The sequence below is a fragment of the Rhodnius prolixus genome, unplaced genomic scaffold, assembly GCF_049639745.1.
Source record: "Rhodnius prolixus isolate KJV_2025 unplaced genomic scaffold, Rpr scaffold_17, whole genome shotgun sequence".
NCBI lineage: Eukaryota > Metazoa > Arthropoda > Insecta > Hemiptera > Reduviidae > Rhodnius > Rhodnius prolixus.
Genome location: NW_027411626.1, coordinates 2,869,522 through 2,889,561, shown reverse-complemented (window position 1 = coordinate 2,889,561; position 20,040 = coordinate 2,869,522). Strand labels below are relative to the sequence as shown.

The following is a 20,040-nucleotide window of genomic DNA, read 5'->3' as shown; positions in this document are numbered from 1 at the left end:
TACACCCTCAGGGCCGTGTAAAATGAAATTGAAGCCCAATAATCGGAACCTACTGGGTTCTATTCAATTAATTCTTAAAATAATCACCTTCCATAAAACTATATTTACACTATAATAAAGTGACAGTTTTTAGGGCGGACTAGACAGGAAACTAGAAATTTTCCGAGGGCCCCAGCCAGGCTGGACAAATTTCAAAAAAACATGTGGGTCGGTTGGTTTTAATTTTTTAGTTTTCCCTTAGATCAAAGTAGGAGTAAAATATGCGCGATCGTGAATTTTTTTTTTTTTTTTTTTGAAATCAAGTATTCCGGACTGAAATATCACATTTTGAAGGCCCACGAGTGTAAAAGAAAATTGTTTTTAGAACTTTGTGTACATATATGCGGAAATTCTAGCTCAAAAAAAAAAAAAAAAAGGAAAGAAAGCTAAAAAACTTCTCATACTTCCGTTGCGTACCTCTTCGGAGACTTGAGAGACAACTGATTACTGATTCCCCCTTCCTATACCCAAACTACTAATCAGTTTTCCTTGTATCTTTATTTCAGGAAATCGATTTTAGAATAGTTTCCAGGGCAGGCTGGCCATAAAATATAGTTATAATGGAAGATATAAGTAAAGTGTACAAAATTTCTGTAAGGTAATATAACTAATAAGTTATTTAAAAAACGTAATTACTTTGGATCTGGTACTAGTAAAAGAAGTGATATTTGGTAGAGGTGTTCAGCCACTATGGTTCCTTCATAATTTGCACAGAAAAGTTTAATAATAAATATTATTATTTTTATTTTAATATAAGGCGCATCAACATCTGTGGAAGTCAATGGCGCCCGGAGCTTTTTTTTCAGTGTACATCTCCGGCTCTGGAGATTGTCCATCACCCAGACAAGAGTGGAGCTGTCAGAAGCTCCTAGAAAAGGAATATCTAAGAGGCTAGCAGCTGGATTCAAGCCTAGGGACCTTGGCGTTGGAATCCAGTATACGCTAACCACTCATCTAATCCCTTTCCTAATTGTTGTTATTATTAATATATTCAAGGTGCTCTAAATAAAACTGAGTGCTGTCAGCCCATAATGTTAGGCAATTTTCAAGTATAACTGATATTGATTAATAATTATTATTGTGCTAACTGAAAATAAATTGTGTAAAATTTAGTTTTATAGTGAAACGCGGTAGAAAATGAATGAGAAAACCAAAATTAATAAAGAAATCTAAATAAATAAAATAATTTCTCATTTCTTCCATTATCTACACATAGCACAATTACAGATCACCAAAAGCTTCCCAATGTATTTAGCAGCTTCTCTCTTTTTTAAAATACCTCCATTCTTGACAGCATCCAAAATAAATTGAAAAAAATCTTTCCCCTTTTTTTTTTTTTTTAAAAAAAGTCACTTACTTTTCATCAGTTTGACTGCAGACATCTTCGAAATGTGGTGGTTTTTCCCATTGTACATTACCATCACAATTTTGATGTATATGCTGCAAGAAAAAAATAAAAATAAATAAATAAATCGTCAAGAGAAAGAGAGAGCTCTATAATTGGAAAAAAGGGCGAATTACATTGACATAATATAGAGGCGGAATTAGATCCAAGTGGTTAAGGGAAGCCGCTTTTTAGCTGCAGTGCCGTAGGTCATAGGTCCCGCCCTCGCTAAGTTAATCTTAATCCTAAAAGGTTAAGCCGTTCAGGATTCCCACGAGGAGATCCTGGATTCCAGCTACTAGGCTCTTTAGATTTTATACTCTTCCTAGGAGCTTCTTAGAGCTTACTATCCGGCCATGGACAGTATTGTCTCAACGAGAGAACACTATCCTGAGACCGGTAGTGCAATGATAAAAAAAAAAAAAAAAAACTCCGGGTGCCAATAACTTGAAGCCTTTAAATAAAAATAAACTGTCTGGGCAAGTTATCAATTGCAAATCAACAAATAAATAATGCTGATCTTTCTGGATAAGACCTTGTGAATTACTCAGGATTTCACAACTTTCCCACCATCTTAATTAACAGCAAACAAGAAAAAGAAAACAAAAAAAATAATGAAAGAAAACGTGTGCATTATTTTCCTAAATTAATGAGGTATACAAAAATATAGTAAATGACCCACTTTCTAAATATAAAGAAGTTTTGTAGCATTAAAAACCCATTCCTTAAACTGACTGTTGATTACAAACCAGAAATAAATTTTGTGAACTATTTAAACTGGCGTTGATTGGGCCCATAAATATCTACAAGCATTTTTCCTTTACATTAGTGATTTTTCATTATTAACTACCGGATGTTTTCTGTATGCTGCAAAGCTACGGAGAATATATGCGAGCTTTAGATTAAATGATTATGAGTAATGCCTGAAATTTGGTCTTAAACCTGTTATGGAGATGATGTGACTTTAGTATTAAGAACTGGTTCAAGATGGACACCAATGAGGTAAAATAATTTAAAATTTTAAGAAAATTTTGTATAGTTTGAAACTAGGAAAAGTTTTAACGAATATATCCGCTGAAAGAAATGGTCAGAGATGACAAAGTTTTCCAGAGAATGCCTGCGAAAAAGGAAATGAGATAGCCAACGTAAACAAGGCAAGACTATAAAGCTCTCTCTTTATGGAGTCTGAAATCTTTCGTGGAATAGGAAATGAGCAACTGTAGAGGAAGGTAGAAAGAAGCCTGCAGAGGTACTCTCTGGACCAGCTTTTCTGGTCTGAGACTGGCAAAGAACTACCTGGGCGGCTGAAATTTTAACCAAAACAAACCGGAGGCTTGCATTGGCCAGAGCAAAATGTTGCGATTTTCTCTTAGTATTGGCAATTCAAAGGTTACCTAAACAAACTGGGTTTTCTAGATTGTGGAAGGGGGCATGGAGGAATCTCTAATACACTTGATAACTAACAGCAATGCCATTATTCAAGTAACTATAGAACCATCCTATGCTTGAAGAGGATATCATAACTAACAGCAATGCCCATTATTCAACTAACTATGGAACCATCCTATGCTTGAAGAGGATACACTCGGAACCCTCCTCAGATCTTGGGATTTCTCCGACGTCTGGGACTGAGCAGGTGTTGTAGGGATTCGCTGGCACCAGTAAGATGGGCACAATAGATCTTAAAGGATGCAGTGCAACCCTCCTCAAAAAAAAAGAGAGAATAATCTATTTACCTTTTTTTTTTTGTAATTAATGCATTATATTTCGTAAAACATAAATGTAAGCGATCATCTAAAAAACAAAATAGCAAACTGAAAACCACTCACCTCAACGTTGGTCATAACATGATTAATGTCCATAATATCCCAGGCTCGGTTGATATCGGCAAAGCTTGTACAAGGTCCTGGACTGCCGTCACCATTTCCTGTTCATAGAGTTTCGTAAAAATATGAACACAAAAATTAATTTAAAATTTATACTTCAGATAAAAAAATATTAAAATTTACATTCTAATTCATTTATTGCAAAATTCATGGATGCTAATAAAAAAAATAAATACATAAAATTCAATACATTTTGGTAATTAAGTGTTCATTTCGTAAATAGGTTTAACAAAAATATTAACGACTGTTTGAGCGAACGATTTAATACTTAAGACGACCTAGAATGAAATGAATTAATGTCTGTTCATATGAATGAACGAGGGAGAGGAGAGATACTAGATGTAAAGAAATGTGAAGCAATGATACAGATGCAGGAGTGGGATGTCAAGTTTGTATACAATTCACACACTTAAACTGAAGTAATAATTGAATGAATTCCCTGAGTCTGTCTGTATGTAGACATGGTGCATAGTACAGCACGATTTATTACAGCGTTACTACAAAATTAATAAGTTAACTGCTTTACGCCTTTGTAGGGTTATTCGTAAAACAATTGTGTAAAATACTTTCTCTATAATCTCAAAGGAACTAATCTAATCATTTTCTTCTATGAATTTAACCATATCTAATTTATTCTTAAAAAAATTCAAGTTTGTATATCTGTAAATTACACTAAATTGACCCACAGGGAGATACTCACTTCTATCCCTAAAAGAACTGCCCTAATAAAGGAATGTTTTTCGAGAAAAACATTTTTCACAAAAGATTATAGCTTTTACTGTTTAAGAAAATTTTAAAGAAAAATCTTACAAGTTTTATTCAAGAATATCTCAAAAATAGCGAAAACTCCATGTACTAAATTAAAAAATAATAATAATAATAATAAAAATGTATTTATTTATCCAGAAAAAATGTATCCAAAACGTATTGCACTTTATGTATTTATTTATTAGAATTAAAATTTAGTAATTACTAAAATAGTAATTTGAAGCTCTCGGTTGAGAAGTTTATTCAACCTCAGAATTTTTAGCAATTTAATTAAAACCTTTCAATAGCAAATAAATGATAAGACCATGAATAAACCGGAAAATCCGGACTTTAAAGGCGATGTCCAGCCATCCGCCCTTCCGTTAGAAGGGACTTCTTTTTTTTTTCTTTTTTTTTTTAAATATATTTAGTTATTTACAATCTGTATAATATATACACAATAAGTAAATTAGGAAGTACTAAGATGAATGGGTACGTGAAAAGCAGTGGGGAGAGAAACTACCCAGCGGTAGCACTCACAGACGATGATGATTATGGTCTTCAGACTGCTGCAAGGAAGTCGCGGGGCCCTTAGAAGGTTCAGTTGGAGAGGAGGATTTGTCAGGAATGTCAGAGGACAATACACGAGGATTTTGAGCAAGTAACAAAAGCAGTATGGGGGGATAGGAAAGAAAAAAAATGATAGCAGCTTATTTTCTAAAGAAAATCTTAAGAAAAAGATGGTCCTTTCGATATTAAATGTTCCTTCTGGTTGAAATATTACGAAGTCTCACCTTGATGAACTAGAAATACACACAGTCTTATATAACACGTAGTAATAAATTATACATACATTGAAATACCATTGACTCAAAAAATACCACTCACCTGGTGTTAGTGGAGAATCTTTAGATTTTGCTCTAGCAGTCATCCTGGACGCAATTCTTTGAGGAACATTTGGCACGGACTTAAAAAAAATAGAAAAACAAATTTTTAAGAATAAAAACTAAATATAATCGTACAATGCATCAAGTTGCATATCTGATAAGCATACTTCAGATTTGGGCCTGAGAGATCACTTAGATTTTATATTAAGTCAAAAGATGAGGAAATAATGCCCCACTTGTCACGTTTCCCTATCCAGGAGGAAGTGGGTCCTCAGTAAGTTTCAGATGAAGCACAGTTTGATTACGCGACTAGTGCCTTGTAGATATTTAACGTTTACTATTGCTTTGTTATCACAAATTTAATCGGGGAAGGTTTTAGTATTTATCTAAAATCTAAATGATTACATTAACCATTTTATAGAATTTACTATTTTAAGATTACAAAAAAAATTGAAATTAATTTCACATTTAGAACATTATGCTATATAAATATTATGTTCTAGAACTTAATTTACGGATATCCTTTAATTAATATTTTTCTCAATAAACCCACTTTATTCATTTGTAGTGAAATTAAATTCTAAATAATTGTAATCTTTTAAATTAATCAAATGGCACCTATTGATTTTATATCTCTGATCGGCTTCGTAATATAGATTAATCCGTTTGGCGTAGACATTTCGTTTCCATCTCGCACCACACTAAACTTGCTGACCTATGATGATGGTTGAAACTCCAAAAATGGTCAGGGATTAAATAAATTCCTATGACGGATAAAAAAACTAAAGCCATAATTTATTACAAATTCTAGAAGGAAGTGAAGACTGTCAATTCCCTTGGAGATACTACAGAACTCAAGTGATGTCCCATTTTGAAGGCATCGTTGGTGTTCCAGATCAATAATGCCCACTACAAGAAGTACAAAGAAGATAGAAAAACATTTCGGGAAAGAATATATTTAATTCTAAGAGAAAAAAAGAAACTCAAGTTTTCATGAAACTCCGACATCAAAACAAGGTTTTGATGATGCGATGAATTTAAAAATTTAAAAGTCTTATCTCCATTTAATTGTAAAATTAGTATCTTAAGATTAACTACCATTACAGGGACAAAAAGGAAAAACGATTCTTCACTAAATTCTAATTACTTACCCCATCTTCATCAGCTTCTAATTCCGTAAAATTATGAGATGGATTGCTGACTTTTTGCAACAATTCTAAGGCTATTCGTTTAGTCATGTCTGCCGCAAGGAATGGATGCTGTAGTCGCCAAGAAAACAAAAATCAATGGTCAATGAGTCCAGCCAATGAAATAATATTATTATGAAAATAATAAAAATTTTGAGCAATTTTTTGTTTTTAAAGCGTAACTTACGAGAAGTAATTTTTCAGCTGTAGGTCTTTTCTTAGGATTTTTAGTTAGCGAAGTTTTCACAAAACCATGGAATGTTTGACTCCTGAAAATGACATCCAGGGAAAATGTACCCATCAGAAATAAGTTTTTTTTTTTTTAAATTAAAGAAACAGATAACTTAAAACAGTTTTTCCAAACTTTGCATCATCAGTTCAACCATCCTCCAGAAAGTGAAAATATTTAAAAGAAAAACACAAACAGAATTTATCGTTTATTAAGTGTTAAATATTTAAATAATGAAATTCCAGCCATTGTTTTATTAAGTCCTTTGTTATCTATAGATACTACATTAACTTACTTGGTATTAGAAGCTTCACCTAACAAGTAAATATGTTATTATAACAAGAAAAAACTTGACATAATTAAAATTAATGTTCAGTGATTTTAAGATAATATATTTTGACCAAAGAGCACAGTTTGAGAACCAGTGCTCTCTCTCAAGGTGTTACAATTTTGGAAAGATTCTAGCTTATAAGTAGGTACTGTATAGTTTATTGACTATATTTGTCGGATTTATGATAGCAAAAAAGAAATCAATAAAACGAACTTATTTAACAAACCATTTGTCCTTGTCTTTAAGTGTAGGAGGTTTAAAACCACTTTTCGACATCAAAAACAACGCTCTCATCGGATGTAAATCGAACATTGGTGGTTGTAGTTCGGCCAGTTCGATGGCTGTAATACCTACGGCCCAGATGTCGCACAGTTGATTGTAACCTCCCTTTCTTTCGACAGCAGCCACCTTAATAAGAAATGATGGTTATGGTTTTTTCGACCGTTGTTGATAGATGATTTTTTGGGGAATATCGAGGTGCGGTCTTAAATAAAAACAACTTAAATTGACAACAGTTATGATGATATACTCGTAGCTCTACATTAAACTTCACAAACTTTTTTTATAATACCCTGAAGAAGGTAGTAAAAATTACCGAAACGTTGGTATAAAGCAAAAAAAGTTGTTTTTATTTAAGACCGCACAATATTCACTCGATATTCACCAAAAAATCATTTTAATAAGAAAATTAATTACAAGAAATATTCCTTCTTTAAAGAAGAAGAAGAAGTAGACAAAAAAAGACTACAATAAAAACATATGTTTTACCTCAGGCGCCATCCAATATGGTGTTCCAATGAACGATTTACGTTTATTGATGGTAGCAGTTATCTGAGCAGAAACACCAAAATCGGCTAGTTTCACATCACCATTATCAGTCAACAAGATGTTGGCGCCCTAAGCAACAATCAAATAATAATAAATTGTGAATCTGTACTTTAAAAAAACAAAAAAACAAAGCAAATAATCATGAAAAGAAAAATAAAGAATCTGACTAGTTGATAAATGAATGAATCTAACCTTAATATCTCTGTGCATCTTGCCCATACTGTGCAGATAGGCTAGTCCGTGTAGAGTTTCTTTGCACATGTAGGCTATTTGTAATTCTGATAGGGGACCGGAAACTGGTTTTTCAAAACAAAACAATTTCCATTAAAAATACAATTATAAATAAGGGAATTATTGGAAGATAGGGCAGTCTAGTGATCATTTCTTTGAATAGGGAATCATTAAGGGGCCACTGTTGAAATGCTGTCTATACTATTCGTTTCCACTTAAATTTTTTTTTTTAAATTTAAGTTGTCAACATCTTAGGTGCCTGGAGCTTCAGTGTACTGCTGGCCTCCAGACAGTGTTCTCTCGTTACAGACAACACTGTCCATCACCGGGCAGTGAGCTCTAAGAAGCTCTCTAAGAGCCAGCAGCTGGATTCAAACAGTGAGAATCCACGTTGAAATCCAGTACACGCTAAGCTAACATTGAGGTTCCTACATCTTAATATCTGGGGATCAAGACCTAAAGCACTACCAAAACCAGCAATAAATTCCAAGATGGTCATGACAGTGACCTTTTTACCAACTAATTTTTGACCAACTAAATCTATTTTAATTTAATTGTTTGAACTATTTTAATCTACTGATCTTAACGTAACTCTAGCGTATTCCTACCTCACAGAAAAATATCTTTGTTTACATAATTGTATAATAAAGAATTGAAATATTTTGACGTGTCTTTTGTACTTTTACATGTTTAAGCGGAAAGTAAAGAGTCTCAAGGAGGCGGCAAATTTAACTTGGTATAATGCTTCAAAATAATCTTAGGCAGAATTCAGTTTCTCGCTAAGTATACTCTTTTCATTGCCAATAAACATTTTCAATGAAGCAAAGAAAAATTCACTAGCTATTTGCAATTGCGATTATTTCAATAAATGACAATTGTATCGACGCCACAAAACAATCTAGGGGCACAAACCTTAAGTTACGTTTAAAAAAAAAAAATACTAACTGTGATAAATATCTTGTAATGAACCTCCACCACAATATTCCATGCATATCCATAATTTATCTCGTCTTAAGTAACTGCCATAGTAAGCGATGATATTTTGATGTTTACAATCTTTCATCATAAGAATTTCTTGTTGTATTATGGCAAAATCATCGCCTTAAAAAGGAAGCAGAAAACCAAAGTGTTAAGCAGTTACATTTAAAAAAAAATAAAAATTAAACTTGATACTACGCTAGAATTTTCTAACCTGGTTCCAATTTAATGACTTTAATTGCAGCCAAATCGTTGGTAATTAGCCGTTTTGCCTATAAATGATAAGAAACAATACTTATTAGTAAACTGGAAACAAGATACGACTAAACTATAAAACAAGATCGTAAAGAGAGAAATTGAAGTATGGCAGAACTACAGATGGAAGAGGAAAGCGCTAGGCTGCCAATAGAAGATTTATCAAAAGAAGTCAAGATACGAAAGGATTCAGTGCCACAGAAAGGAGTATTTATTTCACCATCCTAAGCCCGTAAGCCAATGACCTCCGAGGTCGCACTTTAAACTTAAATAAGTATTATAAAAGTATTCTCCTGATACTGGAAGGTTTACGATGTCTACTTAAAAGATTCAAAATCTTATAGTATTACAAGATCAGGAACTAAAAAGCGCATTTTTTCAGGACAATGCAGGAAAAACCTGTGGAACTGTCCAGATCACTGCAGAATTTCCAAATCTGGTCTCGAATCGACTACTCAAGGGGTTCCCAAATTTTTTTAGACATGCCTTAAAAATTTATTTGTTTCTGAAGTGTTTCATTCAATGCCTTTGAAGGCCAAATAATTCTCCGATAGCAGAGGTTTACTAAACTAAAACAATAAAATTCAACACTAGTGCACACGTGGAAATACGAATAATATTAATACTGTTCCAGGTAGCAAGAACCCTTTTTTTTCCATACGTAGTACTTTCATTTCTCCAGCTTAATTGGTCACAAAAGGTGCCAGGAAGTAACTAATTAATTGCTCGTATTACTGGAATGTCTTCCCTGTCAATACAAGAAATTCAACTTTTTTGACGAATTAAACAAAATGAAAAAGCGTTGTCGTCCTGTAAAGTATTAATTAACGCACTAAGCATGAGATGAATCCAGTATAACACATCATGTTTCTCCATTTTTACACACTATCTGAATACATCTGAATAAAAAAATCGTCAGAATACTGGAGGAGGTAGTGTACTTTATTTTTCATAAAAGAAGTAACAGAAAGCAAACTCGGTATGATACACACCTAACAGTCCTTTTTCCTGCTCTTTAGAAGCGAAAAAATACAATTAACAACAGTTATAAAAGTTTTCTAAATTATCCAATTGCAAATATACCATCTAGGATATATTTTTGCATTAGCTGCTAACTGCTATGGATCAAATAACATCACTACCAAGCAAACTGAACAAAAAAGTTCCACATTTTTTTTTTTTTTTTTTTTGGCCATTCAAATATTTGTTAGTGCAAGATAAATTGTCCTCTAGTATCATACCTCAACTACCATGCAAATCATTCAAAATTCGGCAGAGATAAGTTACTGATAATTTTGACTTCTTGTTTACAGTTGATAATGATTTATTATAATCTAAGTTAAAGAATAAATAAAAAATACCAGAAGAAAATGCAAAAGAATATTGAAAAGAAAAAATTTTAACCGATTGCTACAGAAACAGTAAGGAGTTTCTTATTAACTTACTGTAATAAAAAGTTAATTGTTTTACTACTTAAATAATAAAGTTTAATCACTTATTTAAACAATTAAAAATAACAAAAAAAAAAGAGAAGTTTTTAGTTGAATTATTCAAAACAAACGCAGTCAAGGCCATATTGTACAAATAATATACGTGCAAAAATGTATTTGTAATGAAAAAAGAAAAAAACATCAAGATTACACTATTCTAAATCTAACATTTGCTGATTGGAATGAATGGTGGTGAAGATAAATTTTCTTAAAATAAAAGCATAATAACACATAATCTTGATAAAAAAAAAAAAGTCGTTTAACTGCAGCTCATTAGATATAAATAAAAAAAGATCTATTTAACAATTAAAATAGAAATAAACAGTTGAATAACCTTATATACATCTCCATAAGTTCCACTTCCAATTCTCTGGATAAGTTCATATTCGTCCTGAGGGTTTCTTCTACTTATATCTGATGACAATGTTGTTGCTGTGGCATGAGCCATGTTAGATTTAAAAAATTATTTTTTTCAAAACAGTCACTTCATAAAATTTAAAATTTGGAATGCCATTATTGGAACAAAAACAAAAGAAAAGTAAAAAAATAAGAAGGAACGATATAATATGCGACTACTTTTTTTTTTTGTTTTCGGACAATGCACCAAAACTTACGGATCAGCCATTAAATCAATGACTTCTATAATAAAAATAAATTACAACACACCACTTCATGCTATATTGTTTAAGTCATGATAAAATAATATACTTAAATGATCCATTGCTACACTTAAAAAAAAAACTGCAGTTTATTTACGTCTGCATAGCACTTTATCAATAATCCCTGGAGGAATGTATATTGGTATTTTGGGGGCCAGTCATCAGCTGCTGGGTGACCCCATTTCTATTCTCTGGATATTTCTAAAAAAAATAATTAAATTCTTTAAAATAAGTAAATTTATTTTTTAGCAAAGTAATTGTGTAAATTCAATTAAGTGTTTATCTTTTTAGTTATAACTAGGTAGTAACTAAAGGAGTGTTCCAAATAGAAGGCAATGATTTCAAAACTGATGCTTAACAGCTGGCTGGTGTACTGGTACGGTACAGTACATTCTATGTTTGCAGCAGTATTGTAGGTTATATCTTGTTTTACTTTAAATTCAAATCTTAAAAAAAACTAGAGAAAAGTGTTTACAAAATGAGAATTAATTTGTACAAGCGTAAAAGAATTGTATTTTAATATACTGTTTGAAAAAACGGTCTATCAAGAAAATGGCTGGAAATTTCTGGCAAAGTTCTCATTAGTAAGTTACCTACATCACCAATTATTATTTTAAATACTTTGAAATGTTTAGGAATTTTTTTTAAAAAATAATTATTTTAGCCAACAATGGGTTCTTGATAAACAAGATTTGATTAGGGAGCGCCAGTACGACTTAGCCGTATTAACAGATGAAGAATATCAGAAAATATTTATATTCTTCTCAAGTAGTAAGTATTTTATTTTCAAGTCCTAAAGATAGATAAGCTCTTATTTTAACCAAAAAGCGCGATCCCATCAAAAATTCTACTCCTTATGTTAGTATACAACATACCTGCTCATAATATTTCTCTACCAATGGACATCCCTTATACATCTTCTCAAATTGAGGAGGGAAAATCAAAGAATTTCTTTCACTTAGTTTCATCTGTTACAACTACTTGGTTTGAGGAAAATTATTAGTTAAAACATTGAGAATAGTAGTAAGGTCTGGTGAGTATTGAAACCAGATTTTCCTATTATTATTATACTCCCAAATGTTCTACCATTTATTGGGAGACTCCTTAAACTAGAGCTTAAATCCTTCTCTTCTTAACTTAGTAAAGTGTGAGTGAAAATACTTCTGTTACTAAATATTTTTGAACTAAATTTGATTCTTAATTATTTGTTTATTTTGATTTAGTTATCCAGACACTTGGCGAACAGTTAAAGTTGCGGATGCAAGTTATTGCAACAGCTACAGTTTATTTTAAAAGATTTTATGCTAGAAATTCTTTAAAATGTGTAGATCCTCTATTATTAGCTCCTACGTGTGTTTTTCTTGCTTCGAAAGTAGAAGAATTTGGTGTAATTTCGAATAGTAGACTGATCTCTACATGTCAGACTGTTGGTAAGTTAAGTTAATTGCTTTAATAGCATTTTTTTCTTTTGTTTTGATGTTTATATTTTTTTTTTAATTTGAAACAAATTATCATTCTGTTTCAGTAAAGAATAAATTTAGCTATGCCTACACTCAAGAATTTCCATATCGTACAAATCATATACTAGAATGTGAATTTTATCTATTGGAGAATCTTGACTGCTGTCTAATCGTTTATCAACCGTATCGACCGTTACTGCAACTCCTTGGCGACATTGGCCCTGATGATCAATCCTTACTTGCGCTTGCCTGGAAAGTGATCAACGATTCACTCCGTACTGATGTATGTCTACTGTATCCACCATTCCAGATAGCTGTTGGTCAGTTTCTATGAATGTTAATTAATTTTCTTTTCTGGAAGTAAATTTTTTTGTATAAGATTTAACTGTCTTAAACGGTGATGTGTTGTAGAATGGAGCGCATATAAAAATAGAGGGGTACTTGGTATCGCACAACTCTAGGAGTTTACATATTTTGACATAGCAGTAATTTAAGTTTAAGTTCAGAAAGGTCGGCTGTATCAAGGCAAGTCTTCCTGCCGCTTTTTGAAACGATCTACTGTGGGCGGAAATTATTGTACACTACACAGACTGTGGAATTAGAGCAACTGAAAAACTACGAAAATTCTTAAATACATAAATATGTAGTAAGAATGTGTGAAATTGGAAAATTTAAAAATTACAAAGTATTTTTAGAGAAGTACGTAGATTGGCATGAGCTCTCTGCCTCTTTACATTCCGCAACCAAATGGTACGGGTAGAGCGTTAGAATTCAAGCCTACTTGAAGTGGCTAGTGTGGCTAACGCAGTATGTTATCGCAAAAATTTTGGGCTGTAACTGTTTCAACCGCAAGTAATACTAGAAATAGGTTTTTCTTCAAAATCATTAAAGGGAGGTGTTCAACGTTTCATTTGCTAAATTTATGAGAAATTGGTTGCAGCTTTGACTGTAATTAGTTTAGCAAAATGTCAGGATAAATCCTGACGCCTACTATTGATTTAAATCGCATTGGCTTTATTACCACTTCCTCTATTACCGGACTTACTAATTACTAATTGTAACTTTTTAAATTTATCTAGGCTGCCTGGTGATCGCTTGCGTAATCCAACAACGTGATCTAAAATTATGGTTTGCCGAATTGAACGTAGACTCAGAGAAGATTTTGGAAATCATTAGATACGTGCACAGTCTGTATGAATTGTGGAAGAATCACGACGAAAAGAAGGATATCCAAGCTTTACTGGCCAAGATGCCAAAACCTAAGACACAACCCACTAGATAGCTAGGACCGGAAGATATGCCTCCGCAGATTTAGTAAAAAAAATTGCCTTTTCCGGTATCATTCAAAAAGTATAAATGTAGCTTTATTTAGCGATTTGAGTGTTTCTTTCTTTCTTTTCTAAAATTATTTGCTATCAAATTCTGCGGTAGTTTCTGTATTATTAAAAGATTTTTTATTAAAACTGTCCGGTAGGACAGTTGTATAAGGGTTGTTTATTTTTATATTTTGAGTAGTGTCTAATGGTTTGCAAGCTATAAGGTTATTTTTTTTTTTTTTCCATCAGAATCTCTGAATTAATTTTGTAATTGAACGAAGTATATGCGTATTGAGAGTATGACGTTACAATCAGAATCTAATCTGATTCGTAATCGATGAAGGCAGTCTGAAAACCTATCGATCTTTTTTTAGACCGTTTCCTAGAATCGTGCTAACTAATCTAATCAACTTTTCATAACAGCTGTTCATTGAGAAGAAGATCTCGTCCATTGTCGATCTTGATTAGTCTTAAAATATGCACTTTTATTTGAAAAATAAAAAATTAAAATAAAATAGTAACAATAAGGGAAGGGATTAGCTTAGTATTCTGTACTCCAACGAAGAGATCCTAGGTTCGAATCCAGCTGCTACACCAATTTTTTAATTCGGTGTAGACTGCAAGCAAATCCACATGCCCTCTTAGACGTTCTTTCGAGAAACACTAATTTTTCTCTTATAATTGACGAGAAGTACTGTTTTTCAAATTCTTGATTGAAAGGAGTTTTTCTTAGGGCGCATTGAAAGATTTTCTTTTTGTTTAATCTCATTTTTCCATAATTATTCTTTTTCTTAAAACAATTTAAACTCTGAAAATTTATTTAAACCTTCATAATAGACTTCTTCTCCACTTTAAATTGTTGTCCACAAGTTTCATAGTTTTTAAATTAAAAAATATACTTTATATAATAAAGAAACTACTTATTCAAATTTGGATATTTTAATTTTGCAAATCAAAAAAAATTGTGAATAAAAAAAATAATTTTTTAATTTTTAAACTTCAAACTAAGAATTTTTATTAATGCTAACTTGTAAATTTTCTAATTATTTTAAAAAGGAAAATCTCTTGATTCATTATTTCCATTTCCTTTTTATAGAATGTATTCTAGTTTGATTTTGTTAATTTATTTGCAATCTAAAAATGTAACAGACCATTAGGAGGCATATTGTTTTTAATTTTTTTCCTTTTTGAAAGACAAACATTTATACATTATCGTTTAAATCTTAACGTTTATAAATACTAATTATATATAAAATTAATAAATTGCGAAAATATGAACTGAAATTGTATAATTTTTTTAAAACTTAAGGAAATCTTTTATACAAGAAAAAAAAAAATGTCGCACTACTTTTAATAAAGTTTATTTGCTAATCGTGTTTATTTCTATGACATTTTATCATTTACTCCCTTTTTCTGATTTTGCTTTTGCTTTAGCGGAATACTCAAAATAAATCAATTTTCCCTCAATGTTTTCAACATTAGCGAAGTAAATTCTCACCAGAAGACATAAAGAAAAAGAAGTTACAAAAGGAGGATTACGATATTGAACTATCAATGGAAAATGTAGCTAAATTGTTGGATTATAAAATGAAAGTGTTTCGTGAAAGGGAATTCCCGAAGGATGATTTTAAAGTGTTGGAAAGTGAACTTGATTTTATTTATTTATTTTTGCAGGAAAAAAATAATCTAATAATAACCCCCACACTAGACTTAAAAGAACAGAACTGAACAGACGCTATCGACTACTTAAAAGACTCTTAGACGATAGATCTAAACTCTCTCTGGACAACAAAAGCCTTATTTATACTTCTATTTTGAAACCCATCTGGGTGTATGGAATAGAGCTGTGGGCTACAACCAAACGCTCCAATCTCCAAAGGATTCAATCTCTACAATCTAAAATACTTCGAACTATTGTACACGCTCCATTTTATGTCTCCAACCTGAACTATACACACTGACCTTAACATTCCTTTTGTCACACAAGTTGCTAAAACAAGATACAGAAAACTCCACTTCAGCCTGCAATCTCATATAAATCTTCTAGCTAAAGATCTTTCTTCTAGAACTCTTTCTGACAATCCGGACAAGACGCCTTAAAAGACAGTGGCCTCGTGATCTCCTCTCCAGTGAAGAGAGTGGCGGCTAACCATCTAATATTTGGGAGTGTTACCACTGGGTAACTTCTCCACTCGTATACTTCTGTTATTCAATGTTACTCTGTTATCACTGTTACTGAGAGCGCTAACGCGCTGATTGTAGCATAAATAAATGAAAAAAAAAAATTAAATGGAAAGATGAGTTAAAAAGTAGAGAAATGAGGATGAACGATCTTGTTGAAAATCTAATAATAAGAACAGACCCTACGATCTTATTTAATATCGGGAACCAAGATTCTTGAATAAGGAGTTATTTCATTCGGAATTTTATGTAGATTGGCCTTTTAGGGATCTTGACGCTGTACATCGAATGGGAGAGGAGTTAACTCCGCACAACTATGGCCCTCTCTAAAACTGTAAATACTAATATTTCTACAACGATTTGACCAATTTTGAAAAAAAAATTAAAACGAAAAAGTAATTAAACCTTCCCTACGTGACACTAAAATGCCATAATGTGCTTACACCAACTAAAGGTAAAACATTGCAGTCATGCGCATATGAAGCTTAATTACTTTTGAAGGACAAAAACGGAAATCAAAGTTTAATTTTACCATTTAAGTAAAAATACCTTCATATTTTATTCAAAACGTTTTCTCAAGAAACATGTTATTGAGAAATGTATAGGGGCCGCAACTATAAGCTTCTATAAAAATATCTATCCAGATAAGAGAATAAGGGTTAATCATCTATAAAATTTCAAAACTTCTATCTGAGGATGGTTCAGATTTAAAAACATCCTTCACCCAACTATAGAGAAAAGTTAGCTCTATAGCTGATACAAATCGCATTGTGTTAATCATAATAGTTAATGAGATATAGAAGGTTAAATTTTAGAGATTTTCAATTACCTTCAAATTTCAAACTCTTTCTATTCATTAGAATTCAATGATTTATTTACCCAATTGTAGAGAAAAGTTAACACTACAGCTGCTATATATCGCAATGTTTTAGTCATAATAGTTATGAGATATAGTAGGTTAAATTTTATAGGTTTTCAATTACCTTCAAATTTCAAACCTTTATATCTCTCTTTCTATTTATTAGAATTTAATTTCTTTACCCAATTGTAGAGAAAAGTTAACACTACAGCTGATATAAATCTCAATGTTTTAATCATAATAGTTAATGAGATATAGAAGGTTAAATTTTAGAGATTTTCAATTACCTTCAAATTTCAAACTCTTTCTATTCATTAGAATTCAATGATTTATTTACCCAATTGTAGAGAAAAGTTAACACTACAGCTGATATAAATCGCAATGTTTTAGTCATAATAGTTATGAGATATAGTAGGTTAAATTTTAGTGGTTTTTAATTACCTTCAAATTTCAAACAGTTTCAAATCGCATTGTTTTAGTGATAATAGGTGATTTTGTTAACGTTTGGAATGTAATTCTAAAAAATATTTATGAAAAGTTAACGGGGTAAAATTACTTTAATGATATTAATAATGAATGAAATGTCAGGTATTAGCTGATTTTTGTATCGTTTTGGCTTTAATTTATGTTTATACTTGAATTTTGTGAACTGTAAGTTTTTGTTACGAAGTACATCGTATGTATGCTATTTTCAGCTCTAAACCATAACTTGAACGTGTCACTCGTACAAATTTAAAGTAATTACATTCTTTCTTTTGCAGCATTCTCACTGTTTTTCTTACCTGAGGTAGAAATAATATTTAAAATAAACAAATAAATATTAAAAAACTAAATCAGTAAGTAATACACAATAAAATAGAACTTTATTTTCTCTGAAAAAGAAAAAAAAATTTCCTCAAATAATTTTCTCAGTAATTAAATGCTTTTCATCATTATTATATATTTATATTTCTTACAGCTATTTAATTCAGACGACAAATAATTTGTTTTTACTCACAATATAACATTTTATTAGATTAATATAAACTTCAGATTGTTTTGGTCCTTCTTGTAAACAATGATCGTTATTTTTGGTCCAATTATAAATAACAACATTATTATTGTCAACAAATTAATGAAAATAGTGTTTTATTTTTTTTTTTGGTTCATCAATTTCAACAGTCTGGTTAATTTGGATAAAGGTATATGATTTACATTATAAGCCACAGAAATATACGTAAGTATTTCTTTAACAATGTTTATGCTTTACACACAAAGAGTAGAAAACAATCGATTCTCGACGTTATACATCATAATAATCAACAGGAACATCGATTAATAATTCTTACCAAAAATATAAATATAACAATACATTTGTAAATATAATAATAAAAATTTCAACATTATTTGTGAACTATTTGTTTTATGAATTGCAATATTCTTAATTAACTTTTAATAAAATATATAACAATTATTAACTGGTTTGAAAAAATTTTCATATTTTTTAATTTAATGAAATTCGAAAAATCAATTGGTCCGCCATAAATTTGGTGATGTATTTGGGTTTTTTGATGTTTTAAAAACTGTAATAAAATAAGCTTAAAAAATAATGAGGAAATTGATCGTTTGAATAAGCGATACTTCATCTTGCAACGAAAATTGCATACTGATTTCCTGTACAAAAAATCTATAAAAGAGGAAGTTAGTCGGATAAAAGCTTCCGGCCACTTCTCGAAATAAATATAAAACGTTAAAAACAAAACAGGAGTCGTGAATACTTTGTTTATAGTTAGAAGTAAAACGCAAAAAGAAAACGGAGCGTGGTAGCTTTAGAAGCTGACGCATATTTTTGATTGATAATTATTTTAAAAATTTGTTCTTTCCCTAAAGAACTGGTCACTTATTATTTATGTATATTTTTATTGGTGGAGGGGGAAGGAAATACCTATTTAGGGTCAGCGAAAAGTGAATTGGCGATCTAAGTTCCACTAAGTAAAACAGGGATCATCATCCCTTTTATCTCTTGCTCGAAGATAAGTATAGTTTGAAAAATAAGTGTATTTATTGTCACTTAATTATAATATATCAGAATTTACATTTTATTTTCATCGTTAATAATGTTTTCGAAAATATTTTGTTCAAACAACAATGTTTTTAAATTGGCACTCACCATCTTTGAAAAAGAAAAATTTTGTGGCTTTTTTTTCCTCCCAGATGAAAACAGCAAAATAATTCTGTATAATTGGGTTAGTACGTGTAGTTTTCCTTTCAACAATTTTCATCGATTTTTCGCGCCTGAATGTTGGTGAAAATATCTTTCCTTTTTCCTTTTTTGTTTTTCTGTTAGAAAAAACACAATTTTTATTGTAGTCATAAAAACCAAATCTATAAAAAATAAGTACATCTCCTTCGGTCTAATACATTATTGTTTGTGGGAGAATAAGTAGAACATCGTGCCATATGTAAAGTAAAACCTCAAAGCCATTCATTATTCATTTGGCTACTTATCGATAAATTAAAAATAATATCAATTCTTATCGTTTATATAAAATATCGATTAAAATCTATGTAAATTACACTGAAGTAAATAAAAACTAATGGCCCCGCCCATACTTTAGATAAATTTTACAAAATTTATAGTTTTTATATTAATAATTATAATTTAAAAATATTTTATAATAAATTTTTAATTTGTTCTTAATACTTTGATTGTTATAAAAGATATTGTCAACGAATATTCCATTAATGGTGTTTTTTTCATTAGTTGTCTCTGTTTATGTAAATATTGTCACAAGTTTTTTTTTTTTGCCCCCCCACAATTAATATATAAAATAATTGATTGATTTATTTTGTTTTTAAAAATTCTATTACGGAAGGAGCTGTTGGGCGTTTACGATAGACAGAAAACTATTACAGGTTTCTCTGATTGCCTTATTATTCAAATTCAGTTGCTATGCAGAAGGCTGAGGAATTCTTCTCGTGTCTTCGGATCTTCCCGGAATACTCCCAACATGGTGGAAGTCATGGTTTTGCTATTGATCTTCTGCACACCTCTCATCACCATACACATGTGTCTGTAAATAATAATAATAATAATAATAATAATAATAATAA

General features: G+C 31.0%; 3 protein-coding genes across 13 annotated transcripts in view; 1 reads left to right on the top strand and 2 right to left on the bottom strand.

Annotated features, from left to right (window-relative positions):
- Positions 1-11,303, bottom strand: part of hppy (MAP4K3-like protein hppy) — a 31,608-nt gene extending 20,305 nt beyond the window's left edge. For 4 of the 7 annotated variants that reach the window (XM_074138889.1, XM_074138891.1, XM_074138890.1 and 1 more), the window contains exons 1-11: positions 10,807-11,302; positions 8,942-8,999; positions 8,695-8,850; positions 7,711-7,814; positions 7,459-7,587; positions 6,917-7,098; positions 6,318-6,399; positions 6,095-6,202; positions 4,945-5,023; positions 3,253-3,350; positions 1,397-1,479 (exon numbers count right to left, since the gene is read on the bottom strand). In XM_074138889.1, coding sequence (XP_073994990.1) covers positions 1,397-1,479; positions 3,253-3,350; positions 4,945-5,023; positions 6,095-6,202; positions 6,318-6,399; positions 6,917-7,098; positions 7,459-7,587; positions 7,711-7,814; positions 8,695-8,850; positions 8,942-8,999; positions 10,807-10,920 — 1,193 coding nt within the window. In that variant the 5' untranslated portion in view covers positions 10,921-11,302. Of the gene's footprint in view, positions 1-1,396; positions 1,480-3,252; positions 3,351-4,944; positions 5,024-6,094; positions 6,203-6,317; positions 6,400-6,916; positions 7,099-7,458; positions 7,588-7,710; positions 7,815-8,694; positions 8,851-8,941; positions 9,000-10,806 lie in introns of all 7 variants that reach the window. The other 3 variants (XM_074138886.1, XM_074138888.1, XM_074138887.1) reach the window with 1 other exon arrangement.
- Positions 11,304-11,478: 175 nt separating this feature from the next.
- CycC (cyclin C) lies at positions 11,479-15,278 on the top strand. Of its 2 annotated transcripts, none has more exons than XM_074138952.1 (5): positions 11,479-11,715; positions 11,796-11,902; positions 12,355-12,561; positions 12,657-12,911; positions 13,003-13,664. In XM_074138952.1, the coding sequence occupies exons 1-5, from the start codon at positions 11,684-11,686 to the stop codon at positions 13,050-13,052; spliced, it is 651 nt and encodes a 216-aa protein (XP_073995053.1). In that variant the 5' UTR covers positions 11,479-11,683; the 3' UTR covers positions 13,053-13,664. The 2 variants fall into 2 exon arrangements, with proteins under 2 accessions (XP_073995053.1, XP_073995052.1); XM_074138951.1 differs by lacking the exon at positions 13,003-13,664 and adding an exon at positions 13,671-15,278 and having other exon boundaries at positions 11,483-11,715.
- Positions 15,279-17,788: 2,510 nt separating this feature from the next.
- Positions 17,789-20,040, bottom strand: part of Pu (GTP cyclohydrolase punch) — a 46,762-nt gene continuing 44,510 nt past the window's right edge. For all 4 annotated transcript variants that reach the window (XM_074138871.1, XM_074138869.1, XM_074138873.1 and 1 more), the window contains one exon: positions 17,789-20,000. In XM_074138871.1, the coding sequence (XP_073994972.1) occupies positions 19,871-20,000 (130 nt within the window). In that variant the 3' untranslated portion in view covers positions 17,789-19,870. The remainder of the gene's footprint in view (positions 20,001-20,040) is intronic.

Bases quoted from the DNA above. Each gene is read 5' to 3' on its own strand.
- CycC (XM_074138951.1), top strand. From the start codon at position 11,684: ATGGCTGGAAATTTCTGGCAAAGTTCTCATTA. The intron at 11,716-11,795 runs GTAAGTTACCTA...TAATTATTTTAG, and splicing joins TTCTGGCAAAGTTCTCATTA to CCAACAATGGGTTCTTGATA. The intron at 12,562-12,656 runs GTAAGTTAAGTT...ATTCTGTTTCAG, and splicing joins CTCTACATGTCAGACTGTTG to TAAAGAATAAATTTAGCTAT.